General features: G+C 35.8%; 1 protein-coding gene across 3 annotated transcripts in view; it reads right to left on the bottom strand.

Annotated features, from left to right (window-relative positions):
- The window catches only part of Rev3l (REV3 like, DNA directed polymerase zeta catalytic subunit), a 142,055-nt gene that overhangs the window by 29,381 nt on the left and 90,022 nt on the right, over positions 1-22,652 (bottom strand). For all 3 annotated transcript variants that reach the window (XM_075945196.1, XM_075945205.1, XM_075945213.1), the window contains 8 exons: positions 21,102-22,012; positions 18,594-18,676; positions 17,680-17,805; positions 12,869-13,061; positions 11,117-11,228; positions 10,233-10,348; positions 4,804-4,922; positions 2,245-2,363 (listed from right to left, as the gene is read on the bottom strand). In XM_075945196.1, coding sequence (XP_075801311.1) covers positions 2,245-2,363; positions 4,804-4,922; positions 10,233-10,348; positions 11,117-11,228; positions 12,869-13,061; positions 17,680-17,805; positions 18,594-18,676; positions 21,102-22,012 — 1,779 coding nt within the window. The remainder of the gene's footprint in view (positions 1-2,244; positions 2,364-4,803; positions 4,923-10,232; positions 10,349-11,116; positions 11,229-12,868; positions 13,062-17,679; positions 17,806-18,593; positions 18,677-21,101; positions 22,013-22,652) is intronic.

Genomic DNA, 22,652 nt, shown 5'->3' on the forward strand with positions numbered 1-22,652 from the left:
AGGATAACAAGTTTCATATTTCACCCTGATTTTGCTAACCCAGGTCCAGTATTCTACTTAACTTGGCAAAAAGTTACCTATTCAGAATAATACCTAATTAGAGGTGGCAAGACATGCATTTAGAGCAGCACTATACCATACCTTAACAAACATAATTTTTAATAAGTAGAATTAAATATTATTGACTGGTTTATGTATGATTCTTTTCTTGAATCAACACTCTATTACTGAACTACAACCTAACTTCTCTGTGAAGCTTTGACACAAGCCTCAGCCTTACTGTAGTTTACTTTACTTTTCTGAGGTTCCTCAAAATGAAATGGAAGATAAGCAGATACCTTGAGAGAGATAGGGTGTGGGAACTGGGTGGCTGGGGAAGTGGGGAGGAGCTGGAAGGATCTGGGGGAGGGGAAAACCATAAACAGAATATATTGTACTAAAAAAAAAAACCTGTTTTCTGTAAAAATTGTTTTCTCAAATACATGAGAGTTGTTTTTTTTAAAGCTGTGTCTCTTCCATCTTTACCAGAATTTAACTTTATATTAGGCAAAATATAAATATTATAATAAGGCAAAATGCACTCATTTTTAAATACTGGTCACCTGCCTTTCTCCTTTTGAAGCCTAAGTCCTGACAAATTAGAAGCGCTTAGGAAGCATCTGGAGTGGTATAGGCCATTCCCAAACACAGAAGAGCACCAGGTAGTGGTAAAGGGGCAGGACACTTCCCAGCACAGAACTTAATTAAGCAAAGGAGCTCAGCAGCTAAGGAAGAAGCAGGAGAGTCTCTGCCTACCTCTGGACACAGGCAGAAAACCTTTCTGGACCCAGAAACTGGTAGTTATACAAAATCAAGGGTTTTCCCACTGTGGTGAGAATAGGAATGCTGAGGAATCTCATCCTAATACCACAGAAAAGAACTTCCAAAGACTAAGGCCAAACAGGAGGAATGAGTAATTCCTTCAAATCCACTCTGTGTCTTATACAGACTAACAGTGAGCTGAGTGTTGTTTTGTACAACTGTAATCCTAGCACTTGGGAGACTGAGGGGGGAGCATTCCAAGTTGGAGGTCTTCTTGGGTTATGTTAGAGTCCAAGGCTACTCTAGGCTATGTACAGATATTGTGTCTTTAAAAAGAAGAAAGAAATCAAATGAATTGGACAAATTAGGAATATCTGAATATCCTTCACAGAAACAATGAAAGGCAGAAGGAAAGGCAATCAAAATCTTTATAGTAGTTAAGAAACAGAAAACAAAGCAAAACTCAATCATAGAATGAGACAGTAAAATATCAGTCAGAAATATTTTCTTTTCTCCTTTTTGTAGGTAAGTGCTGGGACAATTTATTTCCAGCAAACTTGCAGTAGATGAACCACCAAAGGAAACAGACAATGGCAGCAGATACTAACCAACCATGTGGCCTAGAAATCCATCAACTACTGAAATGAAAATTTAAGTTAACATAGACTTGCATACACAGTTATTAGATGATAGCTCTATTCATAGTAGCTACAGCCCAATTGGTGTCTATTAAGAGTTAAATGAATAAACTGTTAGGCATTTCACATAGGTATTACTGAATATTAAGAATGAATAACATGCAACATATTAAATCTCACAACAGTTACAACTTAAAAAGTATAGTTCAGTTTCTTCAAGGAAGTCTGACAAAAGCAAAAGATTACTAACATTTCCATTTCTATGATGTTCTACCTGTGGCAAAAACAATCAGCTAATAGAAATCTAATTAGTATTTAATATAAATCTAATTAGTATTATTGTGGATAGTTAGGGTTTGGGTAGACTGACTATAAATCTGTTTAAGTATTCCCTTGTACATAGTTATCCTTCTTATCTGGGTACTACAGAGTGAGTGTATATATTCCTCAGAGTCATAGAACAACACACTTTAAAAGTCTGCATTTTATTGTATATTAATATAAAGCTCAATAATAGTGACTCAATTCTATTTTTAAAATTAATATTTTATGTGCAGGAGTGCTTTGCTGGCATGTGTGACAGTGCACCATATGTTTGCCTGGTGCCTGCAGACGCCAGAAGGCACTGGACTCCCTAGAACTGGAGTTACAGACAGTTGTGAGATGCCACGTGAGTGCTGGGAATCAAACCTGGCTTTGGAAGAGCAGCCAGTGGTTAAAACTGCAGAGATGTCTCTCCAGCCCCTAAAACTGATTTAAAATAAATAAAAAGATACAGTCGCCTCTTGGGTGTGGTAAACATTACCTGTAGAGATCTGTCTTGTTATCAAACCAGTCTGACAGGACGCGGAAGGTAAAAAGGGGAAAACGCTGATGGAGAACGTGAAAGCTCACATTTTCAAAAGTGTAGTTAGTCAGAGCAACCTTAAAAAAAAAGTGTAAGGCATAATTATATTTATGTAGATCATATGTTTTTTTTTCTAAGTCAATCCCAGGTCATTAGGTTTTAAAAAGTCTTAATATCACTTAGAATTTTTCATAGATGACATGAAAGCCATTTGTAAAGATTATCTGTTACAAGCAATCTATACATAATTAATTCAAAATATGTATAGCTTACTGGGTATAAAATTTTTCCACACTAACAATCCAGAAGTATAAAACAGTGATCCAAACTGGTCTATTTTACTTAAAACTTGTCACCTCCGAAGCAATGGCATACTTCAGGACTCACATTCTCTTTCTGTCTCTCTCGCTGACTGACAAAGGTAAAAAGGCAATGGGATAAGGTAAAGACCCAACAAGTGTAAACGAGGAAGGACTGCAAAGGCATGACAACAGCAGATGAGGTTCACCCGAGAGCCGCAGGTCAAGTTAGTGATCTGGAGAAGAAATCTAAATGGCTTTCTTTGAATGCAGACAATGAGGGAAGCGATCATACCGGAGGGACCATATGGAGAAATTAGGACCAGAGACTAGAGTGCTACCATACAGGAAAATTAGGTTTGTAAAGGAAGTTGAAAAATCTAAACGGTCAAATCTAACATAACACTCTGTTCTCTGTACTGCCAAACGACTTGATAAAATCTGAAAGCCTAGATGGAATCGATGATTTAGAAGGTCTGTAAATGTTTTCAGTTTTCAGAATAAGAGTCATATATTCCTTTAAGTAGCTAATATATATCTAATAAAAATTATTTAAGAGGCAGTGGGTTTATCATTAAGGACTCGAAGTTCCCCAGTGGGAACAGCAGAAATTTTATGCGTAGAGGAATCACACAAGCTACAAATTGCCAAGCACCATGAGAGAAACAAATAAAAGACACAAAGATTACACTGTTTTTGTTTTTTGTTTTGTTTTGTTTTTTGATTTTCGAGACAGGGTTTCTCCGTAGCTTTTGGTTCCTATCCTGGAACTAGCTCTTGTAGACCAGGCTGGCCTCGAACTCAGAGATCCGCCTGCCTCTACCTCCTGAGTGCTGGGATTAAAGGCGTGCGCCACCACTGTCCGGCAAGACGCAAAGATTAAAAAGGAGCTTTCGTAACTATTCCAATTCAGAAAACATAATCTGAATGTCTCTAGTATGAAGCAAATACTCAAGGCTAGCTCAGGTCCAAAGTCTTGAGAGACGTATTACTACTATCACTCAGGATAAAAAGCAATGGGTTGGGGAGATGGTTTACTTGGTCAAGTGCTTCATGGGAATCTTAGGTCAATTCCCCAAACCAATGTAAAAAGGTCACTTGTGTTAGCACAGTTTGAAATCTGAGTACTGGGGCAGTGGTAAACTCCAGACCTATGAGAGACCCTGTTTCAAAATACAAGGTGGATGGCTCCTCAGAAATGATACCCAAGGTTTACCTCTGGCTTCCACCAACATATGCATACCCAAATCCTTACACACCACATAACTGCACACAAAATAAAATTATCCTCAAGCAGATTCATATAATGCACAGTTTCAAGTTAGATTAAATGTGAATACAACTTCAGACACAGGGCACAAAGAAGAACGAGGCTACATAATTTTTATAAAGAACCCATTGCCTTTTCCAGTATGATTTGCATGTGACAATGCTCCAGCATGCTTGGAAAGTCAGTGTTTAACATAAATCCTGGATAGCTACACAATCACTGAACAAGGGAAAGATAGAAAGCGTATAATGAAAAAATAGTTTCAAATAGCAGACAACATTGGAGAATGAATTTTCATCTAATCGCTTTAGCTGTTATTATTCAAAGTCCAAAATCTAAAAACAACCTATAGTATGAATCTTTACATTTCACATAGAAAAAACAAACAACTTCAAAGATGAAAATATCATCTAGTAAGCTCTATAAGCTTACTTTTATTGTGTGTGAAATAACTATTTCTACAAAGGATTGCAAATTAATGGAGAGCTTGGTGAAATTATTTAACCCAAAAGCCTATCCAACGGGATGCTACTATTAGCTATTTCCAAATAGTTTCTCTCCAGTTTGGCCCCGTATTTAAATGTATTTATTATGAGTTTCCTTCCTAAGTCTAGACTAGATTTTCTTAAAATGATGAAATTATACAATATTAAACACAAATACCACAATATTTTATTACAGTTATAGACTTTACTTCCAAGGGTCGAGGCTAGCCATGAATTCCTGATGTATGTACAATGATTCTGATTTTCCTAGCTGTTAAGTTAGACAGAAATAGAAAAACAATGAAGGTGTAATTTTATTTTGTCATTTTATAAAGGATTTTGCAACTTTAATTACATACAACAATAGGTCACAAATCAAAGAGAATTTTTACTAACACTCTATAATGAGTAAACTGTTATACTGATCTAATCTTATTTCCAAATTTTAAATAAAATACCTCACCTCGTTTCTCATGATTCTCCAAAGGTTTAGCGTAATTCTGCCAACAATGTTGATCTCACTCATTGTATCTGATCCATAGTCATCTCTTTCCGCTGCAAATCTGTTTTCAGTCTTGTCATCTATAAAAAAGAATGCATATTGTATCAAGAGAAGCAGAAAATAAGCTTCCAGGTAAATTATGCCAAAGAAAATGAAAGCAACAAAAGTAAGAATTAAGACTAAAGGTAAAATTTGATTCAGTCTATTTAATATTAGAACAATGGAATACTTATTATTTTAACAAAAACAATTTTTTAAATCACATAGGAAGTTTGTAAAATAAATATAAAGACACAAGCATTCTCTTCGTCTTTCTATATAGTATATATATACACTTGTCCCTTGGTATCTATAGAGAATGGTTCCTGGATATCTTGTAGGTAGTAAAACATGTAAAACACTTCTTAAATAAATGGCTTAGTATTTGTGTAAGACCTATGCACAGCTACATCTACACACATCACCATATTGTTTAGAATACCAAGTACAATGTAAATAGTTGTTTAGTGCGCATGCATTTTTGATCCAGCTGTCTGTGGCTATGGTATCCCAGGATATTAAGAGACAACTATGTATATTTATTTTTGTCTACACAAAATCCAAAACTGTTTTAATTTGAATATTTCTCAATGAAAACACTTTAGTGATGTTTGAAAATGTACTTTGAGTGTAATTCCTATTAATAAAAAAGTAAGGTATCTTCAAAATCTTACTCTTACTTTTTAATTTTTAAGTACATAATTTTGCATATAAAAGTTTCATCATAGTAATTAAAATTTTACTGCCTTATTTTAAAGTTTAGAAAAATGTTACTTTCTTATTTTTGTCAATTTTAACAATATACTGATAGTTTTTTCCTGTACCCTCAAGTATTACATAGTTGAAAATATTCTATTATGTGAACTACAAAATAAGTAGTTAAAAATTCCAGTGGTACAATTCTTGTTTTTAATTAAAACTGATGAAGTTGTAATTTTTGAACTGTGAATGCTTCATTAGATCAAATAGACTGATCATTTCTTTTTTACCCTCTTACATTTTTTTCCCTTACTTGACTTAACTGCACTTTTAAGATGTTCAGAGGGAACTAAGGGACCTAGTTTCTGCATCTCAAGTGTGGGCTTAATGTTCTGAAGCAGCACAAGCAGCACAGGACTTATGGGAAATGATGGCGAATGAGGTGTAACTGAAGTACAAGACAATGGGTGGACTCCAGCCATAACCAAGTCAGGTTCTATTGGTGAAGGACTGAAAATCCAAACTGAAACTAAAAGTCAGTGTTTTGATTTTTGATAAATCATAAAGTCTTTCAAGTGTTCATGGTGCTGGTGTCTATATAATTCTCAAATTTTAATTTGAACTGAAAGGCTACAGCCAATGCTCAATAAATGCAACAATTTTATTCCATTTATTTGTTTGCAACAACTTTTATTCCATCCAGCAAAGCCAAACAACACTGGTAATGCAGAAAACCTAACACTATAAACCAAACTCGCTGAAATTTGCTGTTTTATGTCCTCCTCCCCAAGAAGTTCCTCGGGCACCATAACCTCTAGCTCCCGTAACATCCTCCACTAAGTGAAGTGCCAGTCAAGATGTGCCAGGACTGTGTAAATTTAAACAATAGCCATCTTTTAATTTAGCAATTTGTGCTGTTACTTTTGGTTAACACATAATGCTACAACACTTTTGTTTGTTTCTGTTTTTTTTCCCTTTAGCATAAAAAATGTCCATTGCTTCTACGTTTGTAATCCCTGTTCACAGTGGTAGAAGCAGTAATACCACAAGTTCAAGGTTAACCTAAGTTATAGTAAGACCCTATGTTAAACAAAACAAAACAAAAACAACAAAAATTCCATTGATAAACCAGCTGTTTTTTGGGGGGAAATAAGATAATTTGTATTGGCAGTGTGTGTGCCTGCACATGTGCACAGGGACCAGAAGCTGACACTGGGTGTCTTCCTCAATTGCTTCTCCACCTCATTTATTGAGACATTCCCACCACTGAATCTAGTACTTATTCATTTATTGAGGCTAGCTTGCTGGTAACTCCTGTAATACTCCTGCTTCACCTCCCATGGCTGGGATAAAAGGTGCCTACCACCATAGCTAGTTTTACTGAGCACTGAGGATGCAGCTGAGGTCCTCATAAAAGCACCACGTTGACTACGCCCTCTTCCCAGCCCCAAACGGCAGTTATTAATATACATAATTCTCTCAAAGTTTGAGAAACTCAGGACAAATCTCTTAAACTATGAGAGTTCCTTAGAGCAAAGAGAACTGAGTCACTTCATGGTTGATAATTAAAAAATTAAAATAACAATAAATTTAGTTAATACAGCTGACTAGAGGTTATAAAATATTTAAAAATGTGTATTGTATCTTATACATCTATCGTGTTCTAGGAACGTTACCAACACTGCTTCCTTTACTAGCACCTTCACTATAAATTTCATTTTGTACCATGCGAATTCTGCTTAGAAACATTACATTTTGTCCCAGGTCATATGGTAAAAAAACAAGTAGTAATCTGACTTGAAATTTTTGCTTCTTCCTGGATTTTTTGTAACATCATTGTAGCCTATGCCCTTACCTGTAATATTCAGGGCTTAATATTTCAGCATATAGTAGATATTCACTAAAGGAAGTGCATATGGGCTCAAAACATTTTAAAAGTATCTTTACAATGCCAAGACTGCCATGAGCATATTACTGTATATCGTTTCTCTGATAAGATTGTGTAAAATGGAAATATACCATCTTTGCATCTACATGAACTCTTTACATTACTCAATTCCTATAAATGTATCCACTGAAGATAGTGGATAAGCACTGGGAAATAATTACCACTGAAATGAGCAAAAGGATATTCAGGTTGTACGTTAATGACAAAGCTTCCGTTTCTAGAAACGAACACTCTCTTCAAAGACAATTAGTTGAACTATTCTTTGCTCAGATTAGGATCGTGAAATCAGTCTGTGATCCTGAGGAAAATATGAACTTTATGCATATCCATGTAATGAAACTGTAGGGTGTTAGTGTGGAGAATTGTAGGGAAAGTTGTAGCTCATACAGCGGGATAGTGAGAGTGGTCAGAGATTTTTCTGAGTGTGAGGCTTAAGACAATGAACTGAGAATGAACATTTGCTCACCCACTGAATGACAAGCAAGGTGTCATTCCTGGACAGAAGCAACAGTGAAAAACAATTTCATAATGATTTTATCTTACAATCTTATTTTTAATAAAATTCCTGTTTTTGAAAACTCCATACATGAAAAAAAAACCAAGTAGTATTCTATACAAGGATCACTTCACCTTGAAGGCCATGGACCCACACAACTCTCATTTCTTTCTTTCTTTCTTTCTTTCTTTCTTTCTTTCTTTCTTTCTTTTTTTTTTTCCTGAAACAGGGTTTCTCTGTAGCTTTTGGTTCCTGTCCTGGAACTAGCTTTTGTAGACCAGGCTGGACTCGAACTCACAGAGATCCGCCTGCCTCTGCCTCCCGAGTGCTGGGATTAAAGGCGTGCGCCACCACCGCCCGTCTCATTTCTTTCTTTATGCTAAAAAGATAATGTTCAAAAATTTCATTTTACTAAGTCAGCACAACACTTATATAGTGTTTACTGTCTTCAGGCTCCATTACAATCACCTTGAAAGTCCTTTAAGAACCTCCACTTTCCAGAGGAGTAAATCAAGTATTGGATCTATTCTGTAATTTGCTTGACATTATATAGGTGCACAGGCAGAGTTTGAACCTGGGGAGTCTTTGCTCCAGAACCTGTGCACTGGACCACTACTGTGTTACTTAACAAACCACACACCCTTTGTGTTTACTCTGTTGCTTAATTGTAAATGGGAGACTGCAATGTGGCGTGGCTCACAACACTTAATAAAGTTTTAGCAGTGATTCTGAAAAAAGGATGTGAGCTCTCCTTCCCTCCCTTCCTCCTTCTCCTTTCCGTTTCTTTCCTTCCTCCATACTTCCCTCCTTTCCTGTGGTTCTGGGGATCAAACTCAGAACCTTTAAACACTCTACTGCTGAGCTACACACCTAATGTAGGACATTAACTTCATCATTCTTTTGATCCTTATCTCTTACAATCAATTAAATGTAATTAACAATGTACCTGAGGGCTGCCTCTCCTGAACACTTTGAAAACTGTCCCATAAAGCTGTGGGAGCCAAAACAAACTAAAAAAAATGTAGTTATATAGGCAACTAATGACTGCTGAATTAGTCTCTTCCAGGGACGGGCACCCTAATTAGTTATCCAATACCAAGAGTCAGCCTTGAAATCATGTACATATAAAGGAACCCTAAATTAATGCAGTAGGTTGTATTCATATATTGATGTGTTTATATATTACATAATAATGTATATAATAATAATAATAATGATAATAATCAAAGGAAAAGAGGCCACCTATTTGAGATGTGGGGGTGAAGGTGTTAGAGAAAGGGGACAAAAAGGAACTAGAGTGAAGAAAGAGAAGGGGGACTAATATGATTAGACTTTAATTAAAATTAAAAGAACATTAAAAAGAAAAAACTAAAAATAAAAAATAAAATGACTATGGATAATAAGATATCTTTAGTTATAGAAAAAATGTTTTACAGCTGGGCATTGTGGTGCATGCCTTTAATCCCAGCACTCTGGAGGCAGAGGCAGGCAGATCTCTTGTGAGTTCAAGGCCAGTCTGTTCTATAGATTACATTCCAGAACAACCAAGGTTAAACAGAGAAGCTCTGTCTCAAAAAGAAAAGAAACAATAACAAAAAGACTTACAAATTACAATTAATTTTATTATAAAAATTATTACTCCCTCTCTCTAAACAGCACCAAAACCTTAGTGAATTACAATCAAAATTCATACTACTTTTTAGACTTATACTCTAATAAAAATCAAAAGCCAATTACTTAACTACTAATCTTAACTATTACTGCTCTTTGGCCCTTCCTCTCCTACCAATTTAATGGGCAAAACAATAAAAACAGAAAAAGCAAACAATAACATTACAGTTTATGAAGCTGAGGAAATATGAAGCAGCTTCACAACGACCGTGAAGACTATGGGAATCATAGTATAATATAGGAAAACAGTTCTAGGATACTGGATGAAGAAAGCACATTAAAGATGAAACAGTATAATGCTATAAAAAGATTTATATATGAAAACATAATTAAAAGTGGGAAAATCCCCAACACATAAAACAGCATATATAACAGTGCGAAGGTAGACTTTTTCCAATCTGTTTTGTATGGAGTTATATCTAGAACTTATCACAATTTAGTATAAAAATGAAGCTAGAATATCAGTACTTCCTTTAACATTTTTCCTTATTTACAATTTCTCTGTAATTGTAACAAAACATTTGCAACTCTACGTACCTGGCACTCGAGAGATCATCTGACATAAGTCGACACTTAGAGCAGCAGCCCTCTGTAAGAGGTAGCCCCAGGAATGCATCTGAATCTCATATCCTAGGAGAATATCAGGGTCATACCTAAAGAAGGAGGTGGATCAAAGTGCATACATTACAGCATTTGGACCTTTGCCCAGAAGAAGCATTTTTTTTATGATGTAGAGAACAAAAATCAACATATATATTCCAATGTGGAATATATATGTACAAGGGGAAGGATGTGTAGTGGTACCTGTAGAACAACTCCTACAGAATGACTTAGAATAAGTGACTATAGGAGTTATTTTCTTTTCTAAAATGAGTTTAATCTTACTAAGACTGCACTTGTTCTGTATTTCTTGGGAAAGGGGCTGTGGGAGATATTGTAATTTTAAATTAAAATGATTTTGTTTAAAATAACTTCATAAACTCTCACAAAATTTAACTTTCAACAAAAATACATTAAAATAAAAAAGAATTAAAAAAACAATTCAAAATACTACTGAAATGGTAGTTAGTTCCCAAGGTAGAAACTTATTTAAGTGAATAATACAACTGAACTTTTGTACAAATTCCTATTACTTCAGAACCATAGCAAAACCATCTTAAAATATAACTAAGAGGCTAGAAGCAAGTATTTTTCTTTATTCCCTTAATTGTAGGAAACAGAAGATTGCTTTTCCTATTCTTATTTGATGGGCACAGGAATGATGATAGGGGACTGAAAGTAAGAGCCTCTCTAAGGATAATTATATACTTCCAAGGGTCCTGGAAATGATTCTTGTCCTCTTTTATATCTTATGTCATCTGCAGGAAATGACTGAAGAAGAAAGACCAGGAGAAAAAAAATCAGAAAATACAAGATAATACCTCTTTATTATATTTGTAATTTCTTGAAAGAGCGCCTTCTCATCAGCAGCATAGGTAACTTCTAATCCTGTAATTCCAGATCTGATAAGTAGTGGGGTCTGATATCTGATATCTAAGGAATAAAATATTATATATAACATTACTTCATGTACTATTAAAGTAACATTAATCTTTACTTTTAAGTAAAAGAATATGAAAACTGAACCCCACAAGTAAAACTATAGTTCAACTACTTGAAGATTTTCTTTAATGGTTTTTCTAACGTAACATGTAACTTAAATTCAAGTTTCATATTTTCAGTTATTCTACTAAAGTCTTCATTTATAAAATTACTTGCAAAGACAATTACTTTGTTTCTATGCTTCATTTTCCTAATGGGAATACCTTTGCTTAATAGAAAATATTTTAATCACTAGTATGCTAGATAATGGGTAACAACTCTTCAAGAAAAAAAAAATTTGAATGTGTCTTTGCTTGCCTATTTCCATATGTAAAGTCATCCCACCACGGTTAATTTCAAACGACCAACACTGGCTATCATGAAGAATTCATAAAAATTCAATGACTATCTTGTTAGCCGATGTTAGGCAATTAAACATCAGATTCTTAACGGCTTTCTTTTATACTCAATCTTCCTCAGTGTACTCAAATAATTTATAAGGGTTACCTTTACAACTTCGGAGAAATACTTGCATTTCCTTAAATGCTTATATGGTATATGAATAACCTCTGAACCAAACATATCTTTATTTAGGAAGATACATGAACAGTTAGAAAATATATCTTACAAACTATGAGAATAGTTAACAATGTCTAAAGTAAACAGTTTGTATTAGCAGAAATCTGGAAAACAATGAAGTTTGTTTACCCAAGCTAATTATATATGATTATTTGGATTTGTTGTGAATAATTAGTAGTTTATAATCTATGTGTTAATTAGAAATTTTACTAAGATCTTTGTGTCACTTGGCTTCTAACTTCCCTCCCCTGTGGTACTGAGGGCAGAATCTGGAGGCCTCACACTCTGATCCGTGTTCTATTCCATCTCTATTCTACTTGTGGTTGTAATAATCAAAGTAAGAATCATCAGTCTAGGAAAAAGGGTTTTTGTTTATTTGTTTGTTTGCTTTTTTGAGTTTTGTTTTTTGAGACAGGGTTTCTCTGTGTAGCTTTGTAGTCTGTCCTGGAACTCCCCCTGTAGACCAGGCTTGCCTCCAACTGAGAAATGCCTGACTCTGCCTCCCGAGTAATGGGATTAAAGGTGTGTGCCACACTGCCTGGCTAGGAAAAAGTTATGTACAGCTTCATACCCCAACCTAAGTCAACATTAGAGAGGAGTCTTCCTGATTGCTGTAGTTCTTCAAGAAGAAATTTTGTTAAGAATGACTAATGGCACACACCTTTAATCCTAGCACTCAGGAGGCAGAGGCAGGCGGATCTCTGTGAGTTAGGGCCAGCCTGGTCTACAAGAGCTAGTTCCAGGACAGGCTCCAAAGCTACAGAGAAACCCTGTCCTGAAAAACCAAAACAAACAAACAAACAAATAAATAAATAAAAAGAGTGGCTGGCACATGCCTGTGATTCTAGCACTTAGGAAGTAGAGGCTGGAACATCAAAGCTCAAAGTCAGCCTCAACTACACAGCTAGTACAAACCAATCTGAGCTATGTGAGATCCTGTCCAATCCCCACCACCTCCACCTCCACACACACACTCACTGGGCAAGCACATCCTTACTAAAAATAAACAATACCTTGATGGGTGACTGTCTTGTCTTTATCAATCACTATCACACCTGTGAGTTCTGTTTTCTCTGTGTCTGGGAGAGGAGTGTCAGATGAGATGCAGTAGAACAGAGCACAGATTGGGTCAAACTCGGGATCTGGTTGTAAGTCTCTTCTAGTTCGAGCATGCAACTCCACACTGATTAAGGTAAGATTCTGTATCTACAAAAGGAAATGAAAAATTACACTTAAAGTGTTTCACGGCATGCATGTTCAAAGAAGTCCTTTTTACTAAGACTTTGAGAAGACAAGTAAGTAGAAATATAGATATGCACATAAAAGACAAAGTCACAACCAGGCGGTGGTGGCACCCACCTTTAATCATAGCACTTGGCAGGCAGAGGCCGGAGGATCTCTGAGTTTGAGGCCAACCTGGTCTACAGAGTAAGTTCCAGAACAGCCAGGACTACACAGAGATATTCTGTTTTCAAAAATTAAACAAAATAAAGGCAAAGTCATAATTTAATAGTTCATAAATTTATGAAACTTAAGACTTTTGCTTCCAAAATTAGATTAACTCATGTTCTTATTTCAGGAAATGCTTCAGCTGCTACTTCTCAATGGCCATACTTCAAAAGTGTTTGTTTAGAATACATGCAGTGCTTCTTAATTTCTGTTTGAGAAAAGAATTAGTTCAGCAGCTTATCCACATTCAAACCAGTCTGTCACTTCACAGTTCACTGCATTAGAATACTATCTTTAGTTTAAACTGAAAACAGAAATCATCTTTTAGTTTAAAGTTCAGATTTACTAATCTGCTACTATTTAAGGATTGTTTAAATTTAGATATTTTTGCACATATGCATCAATTTTTCAAGCTTTAGTTTTACCTTTAAAAAATTAAAAGAACTTTTATGGAATCAATCACACAAGCTAAGCTGTATTCTGTCAATTATGTTTTAAATAGACGTTGATTGGCCAGTAGCCAGGCAGGAAGTAAAGGTGGGACAACCAGACAGGAAGTAGAGGTGGGCCAATGAGAACAGGAAAATTCTGGGAAGAAGGAAGCTCTCTCCTCAGTCCTGACCAGAAACGGAAAAATAAAGATGTGACCTGCCCTGCTGAAAAAGGTACCAAGCCATGTGGCTAACACAGATAAGAATAATGGGTTAATATAAGTTATAAGAGTTAATAAGAAGCCTGAGCTAATGGGCCAATCACTTTATAACTAATTCAGACTCTCTGTGTGATTTCTTTGGGACCTAAACAGCTGTGGGAACTGGGCAGGACAAAAACCCCAACAAGCAGGTACTCCTGTTAAAATAAGCCTTTTCATTTGACCAGTGTTCATACTCTTACTAACATGCAACACACATTAAACATACTCACTATACTTTGTTAATAAAAACCTCTCAATTGTAATTTTTATGTTTTTTTTTTTTAAATTGAGACAGAGATAGGCCCAGTAGAGCACACATGTAATCCTAATCACTCAGGATGCTGTAATAGAAGATGGCTTCAGCCCACAAACTCAAATATAGCCTGGGAAAAAGAGATATTTTGCTTCAAAAAAAAAAAAGTAAAAATAAAAATAAAGTAAATCAACATAATAGTACAGGAAACAAAATTTGGCCTGGATTCATAATTACATGCTATACACTACCATATATCATATACATACAGCTGGCACTGGAAAATAAGACTATTCATAGTGTCTTCATAATTATTCAGATCACATAAATTAGCAACAGATTTGTAGTTATAATCCATGCAAGCCAATGAAGAATGTAAATGCCATGACTTCCATTAGTAACAGTAATAGAATCTGGCAAATTCTATTTTTGGTACAAAATCTTTTTGGAGGACAATTTAGAAATATCTATCAAAACTTAAAATTTAAAATGCACATATCTTTAGCCAAGCAATTCTACTCCTGAGAAATTATGTTATAAACTCATTCATTAAATCAAAATATAAGTAGAAGGAAGTTTACTTGAGACTTTAAGAGCAAAAGGAGTAAGAAAAAAACCTCAATGTTTAGATGGGAGATTAGTAACCAGCTAAGTGCCATAAAGGTCATGTAATGACTGAATAGTCAGTAACTTTTAACATTTGTCAAAATAAAGAGACTGATATCTATGTTTTAATACAGAAACATCAGTATAATATATTGTAGTGAAATTTCATTTGTATTTTAATAAATAAAGCTTGCCTGAAGATCAGAACGCGAAACAGCCACACTAGTCAGCCATACAGGCCAGGTGGTGGTGGCACACACCTTTAATCCCAGCAGCCACACTAGTTAGCCATAGAGGTTAGATGGTGGTGGTACACACCGCAGGATGAGACAGGAACTGCTGTCAGTCTGAAGATTTCATAGAGGTAAGACTGCTCTAGTGGCTTGGCTGCTTTGCTTTTCTGATCTTCAGGTTGAACCCCAATATCTGTTTCTGGGTTTTATTATTCGTGCTACAATATATTGATAAATGGAACCACGGAATGTAGTTCTCTATATATGTAAAAACGCAAGCATGTGCACAGAAAATTTCTAGAGGCATGAGAATGTATAAGTACATAGGACTTTTGCAAAAGGAAACTGCTGGTCTGGGGTAGGAGGGAGGCTTATTTTACCTTGTCTATCTTTTTGTCCTGATTAACATTTAACATATACATGTAGTATATGTATTTGCTAATATGGTTACTATTATATTCTTTTAAATATGCAAAACATTAATTATGTGTGTAGGAAGTCGATGCTGGGTATCCTTCTCTGTTGCATTCCATCTTCTTTTTCTGAGACAGCCTCTCCTGCTAATTTTGAGCTAACTTGTTTTCTTGCTGGCTGGCCAGAGAGCCCCAGGGATTCTCCTCTCCTGACCCCACCCCCAGTGTGGGACACTACACCACACACACTGCCACACCTGGCTTTATATGTGGGTGCTGGGCATCTGGACCAGCGAGCATTTAAGGACTGAGCCATCTTCCCAGCATTCCCATGCCCCAGAAATTTTTACTTGGAAATGTATACCATTCAAGATTTTATTGTTTATAATTAGCACACAATAACCTAGCAAACACAAAAACTTTAAAGTGGAAAACCTCTCTCCTAAAGCCATGAAGACAAAACAACCAACTGAATTAGAAGAACGAACATGTATAATGGGTACAGAAAAGACTTGCGAGGACAATTTTAGGTCAGAAGACTCTTACAGAGTAATTTCATTTTTAGAAATTTCACATTTACACTTAGCCTTTCTATCTGAGAGTTAAAATGCACTGCTGCTCTTAAGAGTTCCTACGGTGTGGTTTAAAGCGGAGTAAAGAGTGAGCTAGATGGGTGAGAGAGAGGAGTCCTTGTGTTCTGTACTGAGTAAAGCAGAAAGAAGATAAGGAAATACAATGGGCGAAGCTCCCTAGAGCAAGCATTCTTCAGAGTTCATCTGCTGTTCTGACCACTGCACAGGTATTAAAATTCTGACCTGAGAGGAGAAAGGTCTACTAACAATCAACTCAACATCATGGACTGATTTTAACTTCAAGATGTTACATACATATAAATAAAATTAGATTGTTCAAATAAAAAGAGAATAACCAAAGGTAATCAGTTTTTCTGGAGTCTAAAAGGACGACTCGGTGGTTAAGAGAGCTTGCTGCACAATGATGAGGACCAGATCCAGACCCCAGCAAACACATAACATCTCAGGCATCTTGCAAACACCAGTAACTTCAGCTTCATTTGACATGATGTCCTTTTTCTGGTCTCCGTGGGCATCTCCACACAAATGTGCGTGTGTGCACACACCCCCCAGTATACATGTATGTATGTGTGTGTGTATATGTGTATGTGTACATGAACTTTTAAAAAACAAGTCTTTTGCTAAGTACTATCAATTTTGCTTTTATATTTTTCTTATTTTTATTTACTAAATAAAAAATACTTATTTGTGTATGTGTGCATACATATGCCCTAGTATGTGTGTGGAGATAAGAGGACAACTTATGGGAGTTGGTTTTCTCCTCCTACCATGTAAGTTCTAAGGATTGAACTCAGATTGTCAGGGTTGGTGGCAAGTGCCTTTACTAGGTAAACCATATTGCCAACCCAATAATTATAGTTTTAAAAAACAATTCCTTTAATTTTTAACTGTGGGCATGCATTTGCTATGTATTCCTAAATTTATCTCTTGCGATTTGGGCTCTTGGTGCCTGGCATGGTGGGATCTTGCTCCCTCTATTGGCCTTCTTGGGCACCAGACATACACAGTGCACTTAGATAACATGTAGAAAAATTGCTCATGAAATAAAAATATAAAAATATAAATGTTTATTATATATAAAACAACAAAATAAGAACAAACACTGATTTCAATCTTGCTATCACTTTAACAAATGCTTTGAGTTTCCGGTCCATTAATTTACATTTACATTATTTTTGTTGTTTTTGCTTTTTAAGACAGAGTTTCTCTCTGTGTACTCCTGGCTTCCTGAACTCGCTCTGTAGACCAGGCCAGCCTTGAACTCACAGACACCTGCCTCTGCCTCCCAAGTGCTAGAATTAAAGGTGTTAACCACCATCGACTGGCTTTCCTAATTTAACCTGCATAAACTAAATTTTAGGTATTAATTCTGTGAAGGTTGTGAAACAATAATCAGTCTCAGCATCTGGTCAATATTTAAACTTTTTTTCTATTTTACACATATACAATAGAATAAAAAAATGAAGATTAATGAAGAAATTTGAACATACCCTTTTCTGGTTAAAAAATTTCCCATACTCACCCTATGGACAAATCCTAATAGTTAAGCTCAATGTACACAATCTTATAAGTTGTAGTTTTACCTCATGTAAAGCTTTTGCCTCTTGTAAGTTTTGTATGCTGACTTTGAAACCATAGGTATTGTTTAAAGATGGTCCGTCAATCTGAGAAGTTTCTTTCTTTGGAGTATTTACTGGTGCAAACTGATTCTATTAAGAAAAGACACAGCCAGAAACAAACATGAACAGCCATTTAAGAAAAAAGTTTTGTTAGCATTCCTTTTACTTTAGTAACTGTAAAAATGTGATCAGTCTATAAACAGACCATGTGCTGACATTTGATTTTACAAGCTCTGAAGATGGAAAGAAGTTGTCGGGTAGAGCTCACACTTCTACTCCATAGATATTTATCTTGACTTTTCTTGAAACAGAAGTAGCTAATATGGAAGTAGTTTCTATCATTTATTTCCAAAGACAATGTCTAATGCATTTCTTTCACGTAACCTTATACTTATCAATTAAGTACTATCATATCTCTAGTAGTTGAATAAGGACATTTTTATTTCTCAACTTCAATAGTAGATAATGTTGCTTTCTTTGTAATTTAGTGAAAGAAATTAAAAAATTAAGTTATATTTGAAAAAAATAAACCAACGAAAAGGATATATTTCTGGTGGGATCAAAATCACTTACTTGAGCTCTGCTGTGACTGGACTGTTCTGATACTGCCAGTTATCAGTTAATGTATGTGTATCCTCATAATCCACAATTTGGCTATCATATTCACTTTCTCTGTAATATTTGTATTTACACATAAGAATATTTTAGATCCCAACAATAAAAAAACCAAAGAAAAATGTAATTTCTTGTTGTCTCAAAGATATGTAAATAACGATGCAAAAAATGAAACAATTAAGTTCAGACACAGTTATGAGTTACCTGAGGTCTAAAATGAAGACTTGGTCTTGCACTGACCTACAGATGTTTAGTATAGTTACCTTCACTTGTGTTGTTAGGAGAACTCTCCTGAGACTTTCAGTATCATTCCCTTTCTTATTACACAACTTCTGGGTTTTTGGTTCTGTAGAGAGAAATTTCATTTTTATCTTGTACATCTGCTTCTGTTTTTTAAAACAAAATTTGCTGTTTCAAACACTTAAATAACATGTGTATCATTCTATACTCCAAATTTCATAATTTAAAAATAAAATTAAAATCTTAAATCTCCACAAAATACTTGAAAATTTTGCATTTTATATATGCACACTGGTGTTTTACTGTTGAGTTTCATATCTTAGTCATTACCATTGGGAATAATTTACTCATCAAATAGTTACGATGAGGAGGGAAAGATATCAAGTTTCTTCTGTGCTTTAGAAAGAATCATAAATTCGTCATACATAAATGAAGGTGAAATTACAACAGTTCTATATAGACCACATTCTAAGACCTTTCAGTAGATATTTGTGGATAGTACTAAATCCAACATATACCATGATTTTTGCTATACTTACCTACCTATCCCCCATAACAGCATTTAATTTATAAGTTAGGCAAAGTAAGCTTAAAAATACCCAGTAATAAAATAGAATGACAATAATATACTCTAATAATTTACATGAATGTGATATTTTCCCCCTTTTCATAAGGAAAGTATCTTCCTGCTTCTCTTTGGCATCATTACTTCTGTGCTTCCGGTTCATGAAGTAAAATAACAACCCCTTGAACAAAAGTGTTCTAATCCACAGCTGCTGACTGGATCACTAACAAGAGAGTAACGGGTAGAATGCTATACTAGATAATGAGATGGTTCATATCCTGGGAGAGAAAGGATAAATAGTCATGATACTCAAACAGGACATCATTTCAAACTCATGGTTCATTTACTTACAGAATTTTATAATTAGTATTTTTGAACTGCAATTGTCTGTGTGTGGCTGAAACTGCTAAAGGCCAAATCCTGAATGAGGGAGGAAGTAACTGGGAATTTGTATCTAGTTAACACTTGGTGTCTTTGAACTGAAGTATGCACAGCAGGAATACATAAATGGTTTCTCCTGACTGTCACGCAGTAAGAGTATAAGAAGGCCAGTAGAGGCTCAGGCAAGAGATGATAATGAGCCAGCATAAGGCTGTGGTAGCAGAGATAAAATGAAGTAGAAAATTTTGAGTTATTTAGGAAGTGAGTAAAAGAACATTGTAAAGGATGGAACAGGGGGCTGATTAAGGGAATCAGACGATGTGACATATGTATTGTGCCTAACTTTGTTTAATGATGAGACAATGACATTATTCAGAGAGAGAGAGAATGGAAAGATTTGATGGGTCTGAAAATGGCTCATGCAGCACATGAATCTGAGTGTGTTGGTAAGGTGGTAGTGCATGCTGACATTGAGATTATGATTTAAGGGTTAAAAAAAAATCAATCTTGTAGACCTTTGAATATTCAATCGGAATGCCATATAGTCAAGTAGGATAGTATTCTACAGCCTAAAATAGAATTCCTAACTGGAAATACAAATTTGTGAATTATCAGTATTAACCCTGTGGTCAGGAATTTCATCATTTAGGAGAAAAATCAAAGGAAAGCTTAAGACTTAATAAATTGCAACACTTAGATGACAACTAAGAATAGTATGATATATTTAAAAGAAAATCAAGTAGAAAGAAATAAAAATGAAGACAAGAGGAACTCCAGAAACTAAGCTGTGGGCAACAGGCCATGATTACTTAAAAGGCACGATTAAAAACTAAAATGCATCTATTGGCTTTAGTTACAAGTAAGTTTTGAGAAACTTTTTTCCCCCTGTTTTTCCAGACAGGGTTTCTCTGTAGCTTTGGAGCCTATTTTTGTAGGCCAGGCTGGCCTCAAATTCACAGAGATCCGTCTGCCTCTGCCTCCAGAGAGCTGGGATTAAAGGCATGTGCCATCACCCCTGGTGAAAAACCTTTTTCTTTTAAACAGTGGAATGACAGAGTTCAGATTAGGATAGGCTGAGAAATGAATACAAAGTAAATAAGCAGAGCTGTTAAGAGAAATCTTGTAAAAAGCAAGCTGGCTTTAAAGGAGGAAGAAAAATTTGGCCTGAGATATAAGGTCAAGGGAAATTTTGGCTGCTTCTATATTTAAAGGTGGGAAAGAGGCTGGGGATATACTTCTGCAATGGAGTGTATGTACAGACCTTGGGAAAAATCAAAAATCAAAAAGGTGGTGACTTGGGCATGTGTAAAAAAGCCAATGGTAAAAATCCAGTTCAGAAGCAGGTAAGGCTTCTCAGTGGTTCGTCTATTTCATCCAGAAGGTAGAGAGATACATTGTACTTCACAGTAGAAAGAAGAAAACATTTCCATCTGTTGATTCCCTAAAGCATGATGAGTCAAAAATCATATTCCATTTCCTGAGCTACAATTTCAATTACAAGACTGTAATTTTTATCATATAGTCTAATGTTTCATCTCTACCTTTGAAGAAGCATATGTAGCCTTTCCACTATTTATACACTTACCAATTGATAAAGGGCTAAGGCCAGTTACTTCAGGAAGCTTTTCTAGAAATTTTCTCTGCATAACTGGTGTACTATGAAGGCAAAGTGGATCACATTTCCCAGTTCTTGCTTTAGCATTAATTGGAGAGATCATCTGGGGATCCCGAGGCTCACTGCAGGGACTTTTTGGGGTACTATCTTTTGTTGGCTTTAAGAAGTTCTCAGCAGCTAGGGAACATAGTTCCTCCATCGGTGATGAGTGTCTATCATCTCCATTTAATGCTTTGAAATCTGGGGATGTTACTTGTTGCCAAGGTGGAATACCTGGAGAATCAGGGGAGCTGCAACTAACATAACAATTATCATCATCTTCATCTTCCTCAGGAACAGCTGCAGAGGTGAGTGGTGGTAGTGTCTGACTGACACTTACAATCTGATCACATCTTGTAGTTGTTGCTTGTAAGGCAATGTGAGTCTTAGTAACTTCTTCCTTGGTGTGTGCTGTAGTAGGAAGTGTATGTGGGCATGCATCCATCTGTGAAGACACTGCAGGTGTGTCAGCTGGAATAACTAAAGGACTGATGTTTTCAGCAGATTTTATCACTCCAGTTAACTCAGTTTTAGAGAATTTCTTTGAACGTTCATATTCTTCTTTGGCTTGAAGCCATGCTTGGACCAGTTGTCGACTTGGGGCATATTTGCAAGGCATAATTACAATTTTTTTATCTTCTACCGTCTTATGGCTATTACTTGACCCTTTATTGACAACTGCTTGGCCATTACGAAGAGGGGAGCCTGGTCTGGGACTCTGAGTCATTGCTGAGAACGCTGTTTTCCACAGGCGCAGTCCTTCCAAGGAAAAGTCTCCTTCAAATTCAACCAGGTCATTTGGAAGTCGAGTTTCCACCATGAGAAGTCGTCCACCAATCTCCCTATAAATACATTTTGAGAACATATGTTTTTGTCTCAAGAAACAATTACCCAAATAATTTCCTACCTAACAGATTTAGAGTCCCTTTTGGTGTCTCAAATATGACAATTTCTTTTTCCACTTATCCCAACTGTAGACAAAACACTCTACCTTCAGATTCAATATGCTTTTCTTTACTGGCATATAATTACAAAATTAATTTCTTTGAAAGGCATCATCACCACAAAGAAAGAAGGTATTTGTTGTTTCAATTTAGTGTCCCATGAAACTTTTTCTTTGGAGATGACACAAACTCATCAAAATCCTTTCCACTAGTCTTCTCTGTATGTGTTTGGGTATGTTTTTATGAGTGAGTTAACATATGTGGAAGGCAGAGGATTATACTACATACCTTCCTTAGTTGCTCTCCACCTAAGTTTTGGAGACAGCAACTCAAACTAAACTTTAAGCTCATCACTCTGATTAGCTGGATGGCCAATGAGCTCCAGGGATCTGTGTGCCTGCACCTATCGAGTGCTAGGGTTATGGACAGGCGCCACCATGACCAGATTTCATGTGTGCACTAGGAAACCAAACTCAGGTCCCTGTGCTTATGCAGCAGGCACTTTATCAACTGGTTCATCCTCCCAGGCACTCACTAT

Source organism: Microtus pennsylvanicus, chromosome 1 (assembly GCF_037038515.1).
Source record: "Microtus pennsylvanicus isolate mMicPen1 chromosome 1, mMicPen1.hap1, whole genome shotgun sequence".
Taxonomy (NCBI): domain Eukaryota; kingdom Metazoa; phylum Chordata; class Mammalia; order Rodentia; family Cricetidae; genus Microtus; species Microtus pennsylvanicus.